The sequence below is a fragment of the Heloderma suspectum genome, chromosome 4 (assembly GCF_057233095.1).
Source record: "Heloderma suspectum isolate Gila_16-S chromosome 4, 16-S_ref, whole genome shotgun sequence".
Taxonomy (NCBI): domain Eukaryota; kingdom Metazoa; phylum Chordata; class Lepidosauria; order Squamata; family Helodermatidae; genus Heloderma; species Heloderma suspectum.
The window spans coordinates 10,274,197-10,291,837 of record NC_139461.1 but is presented as its reverse complement, the minus strand read 5'-3'; the positions used below and the strand labels follow the sequence as shown (position 1 = coordinate 10,291,837).

General features: G+C 45.6%; 1 protein-coding gene across 34 annotated transcripts in view; it reads right to left on the bottom strand.

Moving 5' to 3' along the window:
- The window catches only part of TSNARE1 (t-SNARE domain containing 1), a 579,510-nt gene that overhangs the window by 131,048 nt on the left and 430,821 nt on the right, over nucleotides 1-17,641 (bottom strand). For 4 of the 34 annotated variants that reach the window (XM_084848642.1, XM_084848640.1, XM_084848643.1 and 1 more), the window contains one exon: nucleotides 4,364-4,537. The exons of 28 other annotated variants lie outside the window; for them this stretch is intronic. In XM_084848642.1, coding sequence (XP_084704768.1) covers nucleotides 4,514-4,537 — 24 coding nt within the window. In that variant the 3' untranslated portion in view covers nucleotides 4,364-4,513. Of the gene's footprint in view, nucleotides 1-4,310; nucleotides 4,538-17,641 lie in introns of those variants that run through there. 2 more of the 34 variants (XM_084848641.1, XM_084848639.1) reach the window with 2 other exon arrangements.

Genomic DNA, 17,641 nt, shown 5'->3' with positions numbered 1-17,641 from the left:
CTGTGGTGGAGCATTCAAAAATAAGACCCTCTACTTGCAGTCACAAGTAATTCAGAAGACGGTCCTTCAAGCCTCTGATGTTAATGTCTGAAGGGCACAAGGCCAGTCCACCTTTCCGAAAGGGCACCGTGGAAAAGCAGGACAGGGCAGCATCCAGTGATGATCAGAGAGGCCTAGCCAGCCTCTCCGAAATGACTACCTGAGCATCTTTTCTCACCGGAGTTGATGGAACCTGTTGTCTAATATCCCTGGGAAGAAAAGACACCATGAGTTATTCCTGGTCTCTGCCATCACTTGCTACCCAGAGGAATGGGCCAGTATGTCAGTTTTGCTTTCTCCCACATTCTGTATCTTTAAAACTCAAGGTCTTTCACTCCCAAATATGAAGAACTTTGAGAATTTTGGTAAAGTCTTATCAGAAATGAACTGAAACAAAATTCTCACCCATCTGCACCAGCCAAATCCAACAGGTACTGCTACTCTCAGCCTGCTACATAGCTGTTCAGGATGAAAAGCCTGTCAGATTAAAAAAGAAGAGGTGGCAGCCTTAACGTCCTGTTCTGGACTGCGCAGAAGCCCATGGGACTCAGTACAAGGCAGCCAGGCAGCAAAGCAAAAAAGCAGGAGACAAGGCAAGAGATAAGGCGGTACCCAGGAGAGCTCCTAGCGAGCAACTTGCTCCAACGAGGTCTCTGGTTGTTTGGGCTCAGAGGTCTCTGGTTGTTTGGGCTCAGAGGTCTCTGGTTGTTTGGGCTCAGAGGTCTCTGGTTGTTTGGGCTCAGAGGTCTCTGGTTGTTTGGGCTCAGAGGTCTCTGGTTGTTTGGGCTCAGAAGTCTCTGGTTGTCTGGGCTCAGAGGTCTCTGGTTGTTTGGGCTCAGAGGTCTCTGGTTGTTTGGGCTCAGAAGTCTCTGGTTGTCTGGGCTCAGAGGTCTCTGGTTGTCTGGGCTCAGAGGTCTCCGACAGTTCATGCTCAGTGGCCTCTGGTCATTTTGCAGTGGGTCTCAGATCTGGAGACTCCTCTGTTGGCACCACTGGTTCTTTGGCCTCAGAGTGCATGTCACTGCTGGACTTCTGGGTCATGACACCTAATTCAGCACCAACGTGGTTACATTCATAGGGATTCAGACCCAGACTTTTAAGAGCAAAGCACTCAAAGCCCTGGGCCTAGATGGATGAATTTTTCAGTTTCAATTTCTCGCACTTTCAAATGTTATAAATCTCCCCCCTGCCCCGCAAATATGGATAATTGTGTGGATTTTGGTAAATTCTTACCAAAACTGAACTGAAACAAAATTCTCACCCATCCCATGCTACCCATCCCCCTTTCCCCAAGGTGAGAGTGCTCAATCTGCCTGTGGGGAAGGGAGAGGGGGTAGCAGGTGAAGGAGGGCATGTGGGCAAACAGAACCCTGGTATGGGGGCTGCCCAAGGAGGGGTGCACCTCCCAAGATTTGCTCACTGTAATTCAAGCAGGGGCACCCATATGGCCTAGCACCCCTGCTTCAAATGCTTGTCCCATCCCTAGTACACTCTGGGATCCGACCACTCTGGACTCTAGCACCCCATAGCCTGTCGAGTGGCTCAAAGACAGAGCACACTGGATTTTGTTTCCTTCTTGTTGAATGCCAATGGAGAGACTGGGATGACTTCTCCTGAGAGGAGCACCAACAGATGCAGAGAGCTAGGATTAAAATAATAACAATAAATCAAAACAGCCCTGTGCACCAGAGGAAAATGAAGGTGTGAGCTTATGGGTCATGGCAGATGCAGTATTGATAAAAAGGAGGCCAAGAAAAATGGAGCAGAGAAACGACAGGGAAAGCATGGCATGATTCTGATCTGACCTGATGGCTTCTTTCTGCTCCACGCCCCAAGCACCGAGACTGGGCTGGAGGGGGCACATGTTTGTGTGTGTCTGTGGCGGGGGCGGGGGCGCAAGGGGGAGGGTCACATGAGCAGTACTGCTCTGGGGTATGTATGCTTTTAATTCTCTCTCCTTCATCTTTTTGTGTCGCCTGGATCAGCAGCAGATGCAAACAGGTTAGGAAGGCTACCTTCGTATGCATTACGTACTGCACAGTCCTCGCAGACACCAAGAAGTCCCAAATAAGTATTCACACTGGGAGCCACAAAGGAGAGATGCAACTGGGGTCAAACAAAGAACAAGAGCCCCAGCCCACCAGTCCCAGTGGCTGGGGAAAATGGAGCAAGCTATTGCTTTCCTCCCACTGGAACTCTCCCATTTGCTACCCTGTGGGGGTTCCTGTATTGGACCATCTGTTTCCTTACAGGGATAGTGACTAGCAGATTATATGGGCGTGGTTGGGGGGAGCGCCCAAGACATTGGTGCACCCCTCTGTATGGGTCCCTCACATCCATGTGTTCAGCTGTCTGCATGTTGGAGTTTCCACATGATCAGGAACCATGATCCATCAGAGGTCTTAACTGTGTGGAAGCTCCTACATGTGTAGGGATGTACGAAAGTCACTTACCTTTTCGCAGCTTGGCTTCGCGGTGGGGGGGGAGGCACTTTGCTTCTCCCCCAGAAGTTCAGGCGAGGGGGGGAGGCGTCCCGCCTTGCCCGGCCGAAATTCAGGCCGGGGAGAAGCGCCCCGTCTCCCCGGCCGCGAAACAAAAAGTGAAACAAGAAAACAAAAAAAAACCCGTGATAGGCTACGTAACGATTAACGTAGCCTATCACGGCTAGATTTCCAAAGTCAGCCGTGATAGGCTACGTTAATCGTCACGTAGCCTATCACGGGTGACTTTGGGAAAAAAAAAATGGGCCATTGCCATTTGCGTACGTGCTTTTTTTTCCCCCCCAAAGTCACCCGTGATAGGCTACGTGACGATTAACGTAGCCTATCACGGCTTGTTAGGGTGTATAACAAGCATGCATTATACTTCTGTTTTTTGCATTTCTGTTGTATTCCCGGAGGCAGAACTTCAAATTGCTGGTGTTGTGATGATGATCTTCTATTCATTGAGTAGTCAGAAATTATAACATAGAGTATTATATGCATACGTAAGTCGGAGCCCCCTTTCACACCTTCACAAAATACGGAATTTGGGGACATAGCTGGTGCAATCTTTCTCCCCTCTCCATGCATTCAGGGAACACCAAGTGGGAAAGACTGAAAAAGGCTGAAGTCTTAAGCCCCATTCAGGCATTTTCCTGAACACACAAGGGCTAAATATGTGTAGGTGGGTGGGCATGCAAGCTCCACCACCAACACCCCCCCCAAACAGGAAGTTCTGAAAAAGGTTTCTGAGAATGTCCAGCTAAATGCACTTAGAAACCTATGCGTAATTGGGAAACATGTGAAGGTCTAAATGCACAAAGGTCTAAAGAGGAGCCTGTGGATGCAGGGATGTTGAGGCGGGGCTTCATACTTTTAACCTTAGGGTTGGACTTGATGGTCTTATAGACCCCTTCCAACCCTACTATTCTATGATTCTATGTGTTCCAGCAAACACCTAAACAGGACTAGAGTCGATTCTGTTTCTGTAGCTGAGCAGGACACTCCCCAACAGGATGTGGGTGGTTCAGAGAACATGGTGAAAGACCAGTTTCCACTTCGAGATCCGCATGAGACAGCAGGCAATCTGACCCTGAACTTAATATGTCAAAAGCAGGCAGCAGCACAGAGGAAAGAAACCTGAGAATGAGACATTATCAAACTAGACCGCCAGCCATTCCCATACATACTGTGGAAGTTTGATCATGGGTAGGAACACACACATGCACACACACACACACACACACGAAAAGAAAAAATGCTATTCTTATCAAACTCATTTTTGCTTCCCTCAACTTTGTTTCACCCAACCAGGAACCATCACATTAGCCTTGGAATTTTTAAGCTTGCTAAAACTTGGTGGGAAATTAGTGACAGGTGGGGCTAATTTCTTGAGCCGTATTGAAAGTCCCCCCCCCCCCATCACATCCCTTCAATGATTTTCCCCAAGCAGGAACCTCCAAATTTCCCTCCACATTTTGCTTTTGGCAAAATTTGGTGGCAACTCTAATTGCATGAACTGCCTTTGATCTGGGTGCCCCGACAAGTTGAAGGATTTTGAATGCTGGCAATGGAGCATGCATCTGGGATCTCTCCCCTGTCTGATGCAAACATCCAGACATCTTAGGGACTGCTGCTGCACCAACATGTCTTCTTGGATTAGCAGAAAGTGTTTTATCCCCAGCCCCCTTCATATCTATAAATATCCTTCTCTCCATATCTCACTCTGCCTTGAAATATGCTTATCTCTGTCCCCTTTTTCTAGGCAAAAATTCAGCAACATCCACTCTTCCATGCAAATTATTTTCTTTCTTTTGTTTTTATCACACAACACTGAAAGAAGCCCTTGATCTGGTCCATCCTTTATGATGCTTTAAATGCAGATGAGACTTTAATATGCAGATAAGACTTTAATACTGCTGGCTTCCAGCAGTAGAGCTTTAAAAACCTGCTCAAAGTCAGGACCAGGGGGTAGGAAGTGGATCCTGGGCCCATCATGGAAGTGGCTCACCCCTGACCTAAGTGAAGAAATAAAACCATAATGTAACAAGGATAATATCAATTTTATAACATTACAGTGAATATAATTTGTTTGTTTGTTTGTTTATTTATTTATTTTGCAATCACCCCCCCCCCCTTTTCCTTCAAGGAACTCAAGGCAACAGACTATGATTCTGCTCCAAGTCCGCAGAATTTATGCAACTCAGGAAAAGCTGGTCCACTGTGGAATCCGCAGGTCAGGGTCATAGAAATCCAAACTCATTTGATTCCATTGTGGATTTCTCTGACATCCCTAGTTACAGGATCCTTTCCTCATTTGACCCTAGTTACAGGATCCTTTCTAGAATCCTCACACTGTGGGAATTCTAGAGAAGGGCAGAACCTTCCATTTTTGGCATCAAAACTCATAATTACCACCTTGTTTGGTATACCAATTTGCCTTTGGATGCGATATGAGTCAAATCTTATTTTCTTCCACAGTTCCTCACCAGCTCTTAAGGGAAAACAAGTCTTTGTACGCGTGGAGAGAGTGCTTTTAAAAGTTAAACCTATGCCAAGTCCTGGACATCAGTAAATGCTCACAGAGAGCTCAGCAAAGACAGTATCTCCAAGCAGGCACACTGGTCCCCGGAACCCTGAAAGTCTCCTTGTGGCTGCTTGCTTAGCTCCATTTGAGCTGAGATTAGCATCTAGGGCTTGGACAAAGAGAGAGACTGGGGGGAGAGAGATGACATTTTAAACCCATTTAATAAAGTGCAACCAACATTATGAGTCAGTTTAGAACTGTCTGGAGGGGGTGGGGTGGATATCTTTTTCAAGGGTTCTCTAAAAATACTCCAACGTGGTGACCTATTTCCAAACTGAACTAAGGGGAGTTCTCTCCCCTCGGTCTTGAGAGAATGGATGCCATTCATGGCTATGGGAAAGAAGGAGATGCATTTGTATCTCACTTCACAAGAACCTTTCAATATACATGCCCTCCCTATATAACAAAACACACTTTCGTAATGTTTACTTATTTGTTTACATTGTTTTCACTTGGCCTTTCAATGTTTTGAAATTTCCGAAATTACCATTCAAAAACAAAGTAACACTAAATCAAGTATGTGCGGGCGAACATTCATATCTGTTCAACTCGAAAGCTGTTGAAAATATTCTCTCAGAGCACCCACAGAACCTCAAACTGCTTTGCAAGTACTTCACAAAGAAAGCTCAAAAATCTCTGATGGTCCTTTCCCCCTAGTCTACTTCACAAGGAAGTCAACATATTCAATAGGCAACATATTTCAATAAGCAAGTTGAACTTGAGAGTTAGAGAAGGGACTGGCAGGGGAGGCTACTGGGACAGGAAGCGAGCCCCATTTCAAGTCCGATCAAGACTCGTATGAGCCTCAGCCAGTCAAAATGGGTTGCAAGTAGTGTGGCCACTTACACATCATCCCCAAAGAGAAAATGCATCATGAGGAAGAGGGAAAGTGAAGACAGCAGTTTGTATAACGTTTGCATATGCAAATACACATGGATAGGTGCACATGTAGAAACAACAGCTTTCAAAAGAATTTAAATAAAAATACAATATGACACACCATAGTGGAGTGGACTGACTAGATCAGGGGTAGGGATGTATGAACCTCACACTGTCCAGTCCAGAGGGTGTCCGCTGTGGGGCAATTCGGGCTGCTTGGGGCCCTGTGGAGTCCTCTGGAGCCCTGTTGCATCCGCTGGAGTTGGAGGAGTGCGGCTTTCTAAAAACCGTGATATGCTAATAGTGGCTGCCATTAGCAGCCATACATGGCATATTTTATGCCATTTAAAGCTGTAACTTCCCTGCAATAAGCTAATGGCAGCCACCATTAGCGTATCATGTTTTTTAGGGAGCTGGAGAGCCGCCCCATGGGAACTTCTCCAGAGCCAGGGGGAAGTGTGGCTGCTCCGGCACAGACTCTGGAGGTCGAATTCTTTGGAATCCGGCCTCATTTGAGTCTATGGTGGACTTCTACAGCATCCCTAGTCGGGAGTAGGCAACGTGGTGGACATGGGCACCAATATGCCCCCAAACACCTTTCTTGATGCCCATCAAGATACTTTACTCTTCCCAAATTTTATTTGAACATATTTTTATACTGGCAGCTTGAATTGCTTCAAAGTGAAGTGGGAGCCTCTAGCTACTGTCATCTTAATTTCTGATGAACACCTCTGGACAGGTTACTTGACCTTTGTGGCCAGACATGCCCACCCATGGCAGCCATTTTATGGATGTGCCCAGGAGAGTCTTTCAAATTTCCAAATGTGCCCATGGGCTCAAAGGGTTGCCTACCCCTGAACTAGGCGCCCTGTGTGCCTGCTCAGTCTGTTGTGCAGGTGCTAATGGTTGATGGGCAACTTCAAGGCCCCTGGGCTTTCCCTTTAAATCAGACTTGGGCTGTCCAAAAGAGAAACCCTCCAAATTGAGAACTGTCCCCTGCCAGCTCTCCAAAACAGAGGACTGTCCTCTGTAAACAAGGACACCTGGCCACCCCAGGTGTTCACCCACGTCTTAAAAACAACTTTCAAAATATGCAAACAATGGTAAAACAGCATAGTGGGTTAAAAAATAATAAAATCAGAGGGTAGCAGCAGCATCAAAGCTTCACCTATAGTTTTTAAAGGTCTGGGTAAGTAAAGTCTTCATCTGGTGCTAGACAGACATAAGTCTTAACACCAACCCATATGGAATACATACAGTATTCCATATGGTGCCCCAGGGCAGAACAAGTCCTTTTCTGCAGCTAGCAGCTGTCTACTCCATGATGGTGGAGTGACTGGGGAAGGGATGAAGATGAAGCTCTGAATATCTGGCAAGTGCATGTAGGAGCAGCGGGTCCTTCAAGTACCTGGGTCTCAAGTAAGGATGTGCAATTCAGCAAAACCTAGGTTGAGCCTTAACTCATTGAGGTTCTCTGAATTCCACTTTGAAGCTTGTTCTAACTGATGCCCATAACAGATTGAAAGCTTTGGGGTTTCTTGTTGTTGTTGTTGTTCTTTTTCTTCTTCTTCTTCTTCCCTGGCAAGTCATGTATATTTCCGTATATTTTCTTTCCAAATGTACATATCAGTTATGCACATTTTTGTAATGTACGTGTTTTTCTCCCATTGATTAACATATGTTTGTACATATTTTTCTCTGACTTGCATTGCAACCTCAGAAATGTATGAATTTTGACCACAGATAGCACTCGTGCCTGTGTTTGGTTCTGTGACGTGCATACTGGGCAAATTCTGGTCAAAACCAAATTGTAATGAATGAGATAGGATAGCGCTCTTCTAGTACTTGAAAGGCTGTCACAGAGAGGAAGGCCAGGATCTCTTCTTGATCATCCCAGAGTGCAGGACATGGAATAATGGACTCAAGTGAGAGGAAGCAAGATTCCAGCTGAACATCAGGAAAAACGTCCTGACTGTGAGAGCAATACGACAATGGAACCAATCCCCCAGGGAGGTGGTGGGCTCTCCCACACTGGAGGCATTCAAGACGAGGCTGGACAGCCACCTGTCAGGGGTGCTTTGGCTTGGATTCCTGCATTAGCATGCTCACTCACTCATTCGTGCCTTCTCCCTTACATAGCAGTTTCCTACATGGAGGGAACTGTCTCTGTGTATGTGTGTATAACAGTTAATCAAGTGAGGCCCCACCGGTGGTGTAAAGTGGGGATGTCCAAGAAATCCACAATGAAATCAAATGAGTTTGGATCTCTATTAATCAGACCTGTGGATTCTGCAGCTTTTTCTGAGTCGCATGAATCCTGTGGATTTGCAGACAAGTTTTTTGTTTGTTTGTTTGACTTTCTGGAATTTTTCAAAAATTTAATTGTAGAAATATACATTTTTTTTAAAGGATGAAAATGTGTATTTCCCCCATAGTCTACGGTATGAAAATGCACACCGGGGGGGGGGAGGGGATTTGCACATTGGGTGGTGGTGGGGAGATCTGTGCATTTTCACAGAAATGCGATTCTGCAGAAATGCGAATTTGCACAAATTCAGGACTTTAGAAAAATCCAATTCCACCAATGAGTGGAGAATGGAACAAACGGCAACTAACGATCCACAAAGTGCAGATGGAACAGAGTTTACAAAATCTGTACATCCCTAGTCTAAAGTGGAACAGGCCAGACACAGATTCAGTGTCTTCGTGAGAGCCAGGCTTCTCTGAGAAAAATGTCTGGCAGCCACTAAGCCTTAAGCTCCACTCTGCCACTGTCCATATCGTTTCATGGGATGCTAACCAAAATATATGACTTGGAATAGCTATTAATTTGCCCAATTATGCCTGATAGATATTGGCCCTTTCACTGTGCCAGACTCAGCTTGCTCTTAAAAAAAATGCCAATTTGTCCCCATTCAGTATTACAACTTGTACCTAGTAGAGGTCTTGTGTCTTATTAGAGGGATTTTTACTCTGTCCAATATTTTCCATTTGTGTGTTTTGATGTACACTGTAGCCAAAGATATCGCAGTTTATGTGTGTAGGGAGTATATGCTGCCCACCCCCCCAATGATCTGGAAGGTGAGAAAGGGGCTTTTAGGGACGATAATTTGAATATGACTAGAAGACTCCACACAGTCAGTAGCTCTGATAACAACAGGTTCCCAATTATGGACAGGCTTCCAAGCGTGCTCAGTCAAATGCATAGAGAATCTTCCTCCTCACCATCCAGATCAACGCAGGAGATCTGGGCTTGGAGGGGGCAGGACTGGCGCACGCGGGGCTGCTGTGGGTGGGGCCAGCATGTGTGCCTCTGAGCTCCCTACACACTTAAGCCCTCATATGCTAGGCTGAACACCAGTAATTGTCTGGATTACTGTAATGCATTATAATATGTGGGGCTGCCTTTGAAAATGGTCCAGAAACTTCAGCTGGTCCAAAACAGGGCAGTGAGATTGTTGACGGGTACTAGCCAATGAGAGCACATTACACCAGTACTTTTCCAGCTGCGCTGGCTGCCACTCCAGGTCTAGGCCTGATTGAAAGTGTTGCTATCAAAATTCAAAGCCCTAAACAGCTTGGGGCCAGGTTATCCGATGGATTGCCTCCTCCCATATGTGCCTGCCTGGACCCTAAAATCATCTTCAGGGGTTCTTCTCTGTGAGCTCCCGCCAAAGGAAATGAGGGGGGTGGCTACCAGAAGGGGGGCCTTTTCTGCTGTGGCACCCTGGCTGTGGAATGAGCTCCCTAGAGAGGCTCACCTGGCACCTACTTTGTACTCCTTCTGGCTCCAGATGAAGACCTCCCAGTATTTTTATTCTCCCAGTATTTTAGCATTTTAGAATTCTAGTCTTTTAGCTCTGGGGTTTTAAATCTACATTTTAAATCTCTGCATTGTTGCCAGGTTTTATTCTGGTTGTACTGTTATACTGTGGTTTTAAGCTTTCATGATTATATCGTTTCATGCTGCACTTTGTGGTTTTGATTTTTGTGAATTGCCCAGACAGCTTCAGCTATTGGGGGGTATAGAAATGAAATAAATAAATAAAATAAACATACACCTTGTGTATATACAGATCTCTCTCTCTCTCTCTCTCTCTCTCTCTGTGTGTGTGTGTGTGAGATGAGACAGAGAGAGAGAGAGAGAGAGAGAGAGAGAGAAGAATGTAATTTTCAAGCATTTCTCCAATGAGGTAAACAAACATGGCATTTAATCTTAATAAAATGGGAAGTTTAATAATGTGCTCTATTTTCAGCAGCAGAGACAGGCCAGATGTAAACTGCCCATTAACATTAGTTCTACATGACAAACCGCCCACCTACGACAATAGTTCATTGCAAACCGAGTCCTCTGGGCTGGCAGAGCCTCTGGAATGGCAGAGAGTTAAATCATATCATTTAGGGACTTAAATAATCACAAATTAAAGGCAAAACTATCCGGAGAGGAAAGGAGCTGCTTCCGAGCGAGATGAAACAGGGTGGATGAGACAGGCAAGGCTGCTCTCTAATTGGCTCCGAAAGAGATCTGGGGAGACTGATGCCCCGAAAAGGGTGTGTGTGTGTCAGAAAGACAAGTGGGCAGTCTGGGGATTTATACCTTAAATCACAAGTTCAGATGCTGTATTGCTAGATCAATAAATAAGAGCCAGATAACGCATAAGTATTTTTACTCTGTTGTTGTGTGTTCAATTGTGTTTAATGTATTTGTTTTATTATTGTTTTGATCAAGGTTCGTTTGCGATTGTAAGCCACCTTGAGTGCCATTTTTTTCTGGGGAGAAAGGCAGGATACAAATCAATCAATCAATCAATCAATCAATCAAACAACTATGACCTTCTTACAAAACAGGCATTTATCTCATGGGTACCTGTCTGCTTTGACTTGCAGGACAAAGAACATCATGGAGGTAGGATTCTGTTTCAGTTAGGAAAACAATGCAGGAGAAATGATGAAATCCTCTCCAAGGGCCACAATCCCAATCATCATCTGTACATCCCTGTGGCTGCCCCATGCCTAAAAGCTGATTCCTAAGCTTGGGAGATAGAACTTGAGCATCTGATCTGATTCTGATGTACCACAAGGAGCTGAAACGGAGGAGGCTTTGGGACAAGAATTGCAGCAACTTTGAGACATGGATATCTTTGGATTGTTTGCATTGCTTCCAGCTCATCATGGCCAGAACCCCAACATGAAGAGGGCCATATGCCTTAAGGCAGGGATGGGGAAAATGTGGCCCTCACAATGGTGTTGAACTACAGCTCCCATCATCCCTCACCATTGGCTTTGCAGGCTAGGACTGATGGGATTTGTGGTCCAATCATCATCATCATCATCATCATCAAAATACAGAATTAAAGCCTTTAAAATCAGATTGTGCCAATGAAACCATGGTTGGTTAGTCAGGGAAAGTTAGTTTAAGAAAGAATGTCTTCAGCAGGCACCAAGAATGAAACAACGCTGGTGCCTGCCTGACATCAACAACCAGGGAGTTCCGCAGAGAAGGAGACAGTACACTGCAGCCTGTACTTCAATCGGGCTCCAGTTGTATTGCAGGTCTATGCAAAACCACCAGCAGCACCTCATCTGATGAACTCAGGGACTGGGCAGGCTGGTAAGGGAGAAGGCGCTCTCTCAGATATCTTGGTCCTAAGTTGTTTAGGGCTTTGCACACCAAGAACAAAAGAACAAACCTGGCCTGGCTGTAAATAGGTGGCTAGTGCTGTTCCCTCAGCAAAGGTGTTACATGCTGAAAAGGGGTGGTTGGTTGGCCACGGTGTGAACAGACTGCTGGACTAGATGGAACCTTGGTCTGACCGAGCAGGGCTCTTCTTATGTTCTGATGTAGTGCCTGAGAACAGTCGAGTTGCTGCATTCTGCACTAGCTGCAGCTTCTGGACCAATCTTCAGGGCAGCCCCACACTGCAGTAATCCAGTCTTGAGGTTACAAACACCTGCACCATTGTGGTTTATGCAGGAAAGGCAGTAGCTGGTGTAGCAGTCAAAGTTCAAAGAAGGCACTCCGAGCTGCTATGGCCACTTGGGCCGCCGATGACAGAGATGGATCCCGGAGTACCCCCAGACCACGGAGCTAATCTTTCAGAGGGAGTGCAACCCCATCCAGAACAGGCTATGAGCCTATCTCCTGGACGTGGGAACCACTCACCTAAAGGGACTCCGTCTTGCCAGTATTCCGCTTCAGTTTATTGGCCCTTATCCAGCCCAGCACTGAGTCTTGGCACTGATCAGGACTTGCACAGCCTCACTTGATTCACATGCCACAGGGAGATACAGCTTTGTGTCATTAGTATAGTGAAGGTACTTTGCTCCAAATCCCCTAATGACCACACCCATTATAGATGATAAACAGCATTGGGGAAAAGATGGTACCCTGCGTAACTCTATAACTCAATTGCCAAGGGGCCAAGGAATAGTCATGTGGTGTTACTCTCTGAAATGGACCCTGCAGGTAGGACTGGAATCACCATAACACAGTGCCTGCAATGCCCAACCCACAGAGCCAAATCAGGAGGATACCATGGTCGATGGTATCAAAAGCTGATGAGAGATTGTGTAGAATTAACAGGGTCACACTTCCCCTGTCCTTCTCTCAGTAAATATCATCCATCAGGGTGACCAAGGCTGATTCAGTCTCATACCCATTCTGAAACCCAGACTGAAATGAGTCTAGATAATCAGTATCCTCCAAGAATGCTTGCAGTTGCCCTGCCATGACTCCTTCAAGTACCTCCCTTGAGAAAGGGGTAGTTGCAACTGGGTGGTAGTTGTAAAATACGTGTGGGAGCTGGATATTGTCATGACCACCTATAGCAGTGGATTTTTTGGGTTGGACTAGATGGCCTTCCATCTCGAAGATGCTCCCTTTCAGCTCTTCACTTCCACAATGGTGGATATAATCCAGCCAATTTATACTGGGTCCTAATGCCCCATTTCATCAATCTTCCTACTTGCCATATCTGTAGGACTACCCTGAGGTTGGACTGTCCCAAATGACAAGCATTTTCAAATCAACAAATAAATAAGTATCCAAACATTAGTTATAGTAGATGTTGCTTATCCACAGTTTACACTTGATATAATCTTTCTCTGTCTCCCTTCCTCACCCACTACTTTCCCTCAGTAGATATATTCTTGACATTACAGAATTTGGGTGACTCAACATATATTTTTAGAGGTTTTTAGATTAAAAACACTTTTGGGAAGGAAAAAAAAAAGAGGAAAGGAAATCAAACTCTTCAGGAAATGCTTCTAGCTAAGCTTTTGTCCATCGACTGTGGGCTGCTGTAACACAGAAGTGCAGGTTCTTTAAAGGGATCATATCCAACATCATTTCCGAAAGGATATTACAAGGTTTAGCATCCCAAAGATAGCACTGAAATGCATTGCATGATAAGCAGTTTCTGCTAAACACATTCCTAATCCGGGCATTACAGCCTGCATCGCGTTGGAACAGCTCTCTGGATTTGATTTTTTTTTTTTTTTGGCATGGCAGAGCATCTTTCTTTCTTTCTTGCTTGCTTACTTACTTACTTACTTTTTCATAAGAATGGCCATGCCAGGTCAGACTTTGGAGGATGCATCTATTCATGGCAGACAGATCCAACAGTGGTCGATTAATAGATATTAGCTATGATACCTTAATGTAGCCTAACTCAAACTTCTGTGCTTTTTAGAAATGTATGCATTTTTCTTTGCACATTTTTCCAGATGTGCCCATGCTGTCAATCATTTTTTTCTTCTTTTTTCTTTTTGGTGTAGAACACATCACAAACTCGGGAATGTATGGATTCCCAACTGCAAATTATGTTCAGGTCTGTGTTTGGTTCTGTAAGATACATACGGGGTAATCATGCACGGAACTGTAAAAATGCAAACCCAATAAGTTTCTCACCCATCCCTAAGCAGGCCCCCCGCCCCATGTGTCTTGGATTCTGCTGTTGGTGAAATTTAATGGCAACTCTACCCAAGAGAAAGAACAAACAGTATGACCACTGTATATGAAAAACAACAATGACAACCACCAAATCCTTATTGTAACAGCAACATGCACACACTCAAGACACACACAGTGCATAATCTGGAGACACGAGTGAGCCAGGAGCCTCCTTAAGACCCATTCCCTTCATACCGCTGTGCATTCTTCATCTCATAAATTCATTCCAGGCTCTATCTCCTGAGCTCCAGTGAGCATTCATCGCTCTTCCCTTATGCATATATCCAAAAACAACGCCAAGTTGCAAGCTTTGGCAATAAAGGGCTGGGACTTGCATTATTGGCTTTGCATTAGGTTTGTTTTTAAAAGACAAGGCATATTAATCATCAGATGTCAACGCCGCGAGAAGCAGGCAGCAATGCAAGAAATGTATTCATTACAGAAAGCCGGGTGTCAAGCTGACTAGGTGGCGGGCTGGATTGATGCACTGCCAGAACGCTCTTGCGCCTTCGACCTTCGTGTACAAAAAAAGTTCAGCTTGACTTTTCTTCCCCCTCTCTCTCACGAACACAGGATTCAGATCCACACTGGACCTTTTTTCAAACAAGACATGTCTACAATTTATGGAGGACAGGTCCATCAATGGCCGTGATAAATAAATGGAACCAGGGGTGTAGTCACAGAGGGATCCGTGGGGGTGTGGGCCTCTCACAGATAGCCCAAATCCCCTCCTGAATATCCAGCTTCATGTTTAAAAGGCAAGTCTTCAGCTTTTTTCCTTGTGGACTTATAAAGAAAAGCATGGAGCTGGTTTTCTACCCAATTGCTCACGAAGAAGTAACCCAGTTAAATAAACAGATTGGGGATCCTGTATTTCTCAGGAGTAACTGAGCACCCAGTTGGTTGGCCTGGGCTGCTCAATTTGATGTGAACACTTCACCGGCCTCATTCCCCAAATCTCCCTGCTGCCTCAGTCCTCCATGACAGTCCTCAGCTCCCTTTCCCAAGGGAAACAAAATCCCTACCTTGGTTACAGGGAGGGGATGGTGGGTGGTACAATAATAACCATAAAGCATCATAGAAGAATCCTCCAATTAAAACCACATTACACCCCCATAAAATCAAGCAACAGCAGTAAAAACATCAGCAGCAATGAATAAAAGCAGCAGCAATAAACATGTTATAGGTTGTTCCTTAATAGTTTCCAGATAAGGGGTTGCTGGTACTTACTGGAGGAGAGAGTTACAGAAGTTTGGAGCCACCAACAAAAATCCCCTGTCCACCCCCACCCCCTCGAAATCTCATCTTCCCTGCCATTCCACCGCTCCCTTTCCCAAAGGATAAAAGTATTATTACCTTGGGATGGGGGTAAGCCAGGTGGTAAAGGGCAGCAGAGTAGGCCAGGAGAGGCACTCCTTGGTGATCAATTACAGGCTCCACACATATTTCCCATTTGATTATGGAGATTGACAAGATTTCAGCTGAGGAATAATCCTTCCAGGGCCTCTCCTGGCTCACTCTCCTACCACAGCCCTGAAGACGCAATTGTGACCTAAAGGTTGGTGTATATGGTGGTATAGACAGACAGACAGACACACACACACACACACACACACACCAAATTTGTAATGGGGGTGAGTCATCTGAGTCATTTATAAGACATCCACATCTTTAGACCTAAGATGCTGACAGAAATGCCTTTGGAGACTTGGATCCTGAGAAGCAGGATGGAGTCTAGGAGCTAAGGGATCATGCCTGGCCAAGTAATGGGTGGAGGTTGGTGGGATAGAGGTAAATCCTATTGTTGTTAGTAGTGGCAACAGTGGCAACATGTGTTGTGGAAAGAGCCTGGCTGTGCCTGATGGCTCAGGATGATTCCAAATCTGCTTCATCAGAGATTTGTTTGTGGATTTCTCCAATTCACAATCCACCTGGAAATAAATACAGACTGGACACACTTTGGGCAGTATCCAACAGGGCCGCTCTACTTCTGCTGATTCCATTGTGCTCACAGGAACCACTGCTTGCCCGATAGAGCTTTGACACTTGTAAGAATGAGCCAAGAAATGGATTGGGACAGGTTAGTGGAGATCCTCCTACGAGCTCCACTGACTGGCCCTGTTCCAGAAATGAGCATTTCTGCTCATTTCAGGTTATTTTTAGCAGTGTCAGAGACCCATTGCATGAACAGTGGGTTCTGTGAGTGCAAGGGCACCATAGGATACTACACTTTGCATTTGGAAATCCATACAGTACAGAATTTGTGATGCATTTCATGGAACAGGAAAATTGTGTCTGATAAAGATGTGCTTATTTGAAAAGTGCCCTTAGAAAAACGCATACATTTCAAAAATGCATACAACCATGGATTTTTAGTCAATGGGTGAACGTGTACAAAAAATGCCTACATCTTGAGATGTGCACATTAAAAAAATGCAAAAAAAATCCATATGAATTGTTTTCCATGCTGTTGCTGTTGTTGTTGTTTTAAAAACCTGAACAGAACTGGCATGGAATGGAGTTGGAGGTGGTAAAATGAGGAAATCTGACAGATCCACCCATTCGTTCCATTTGGAGAGGTGTACTGTGGGGCAGAGGGAATGGGAAAATCTTTCAGGTCAAGAGAACATCAGCACATAAGAAGAGCCCTGCTGGCTCAGACCAAGGGTCCATCCAGTCCAGCACTCTGCTCAAACAATGACCAACCAGCTGTCGACCAGGAACCCACAAGCAGGGCATGGATTCAACATCACCCTCCCACCCATGTTCCCCACCAACTGGTGTACATAGGCTCACTGCCTTTGGTACTGGAGGTAGCACATAGCCATCAAGACTAGGAGCCATTGATAGCCTTTGGCTATGAATGGCTATCAAGAGGACAATAGCCTGCCCCCTCAGATTATTTCCCTGTACCATGCCCCCACCCCAACCCTGAGAAGAAGGCTAAACCCCTGTAATGCCAGGTCAGATCTGGAGACTTAATGACCTGCTGAAAGGAGCAGCTACTCCTCAGCCAAGCTCAAAAACAACAGGTGCCTCCAGGAGTGACTGGCACAAAAAGTTGCTGGCAGCTTCTTTACCAAGTTCCTTAGAAAGTGTATGGCAACAACTCCCCATCAAAAGTGGGAATTAGCAGAAATGCAAGGAAATGAGAGATGCTGAAGGAGAAACAAACACAATCATCTCCAGCTGCAGCTCAATTAAAGAGCTGTTCAGAGGCTCTTGCAATACACCCACTTCCTCACTGTCTCCTCTTTTGACGCCGCTCGAGCCATTCTCCTTAGCACTCTTTAGAATGCCATTGAAAGGATCTTTGGATTGAATGAACAAAGGAACAGGAGATCTGTGTCGCACTTGCAGCCATCAAGGCTGTCAGAAGGAAGCAGGTGGGAGTCGAGACGGAAGGTTGGGAGTGGGGGAGATGAGTTCTTACTCCATTTGGACAATGGAAGGGGTGCTTGGGAGCAGAGGGAGTGAGAAGATGGAGGAAGGGCTTGTTGAGTAGTCAGCCTCTTCCTCAGTGCATATGGGCCTCTAGAAGGAAGGCAGGGAGCAGTGGTGTAGCGGAGGGATGTCTCACAGGGTGATGACATCTGCCACCCCTCAGACTTCCCTGTTCCATATGAGGTTAGCTCAGAGGGAAACTGGATTGGCTGGGTAAATTAGGGTAGCTGGGAGAAATTGGATTTCCCCAGCAATGGTACT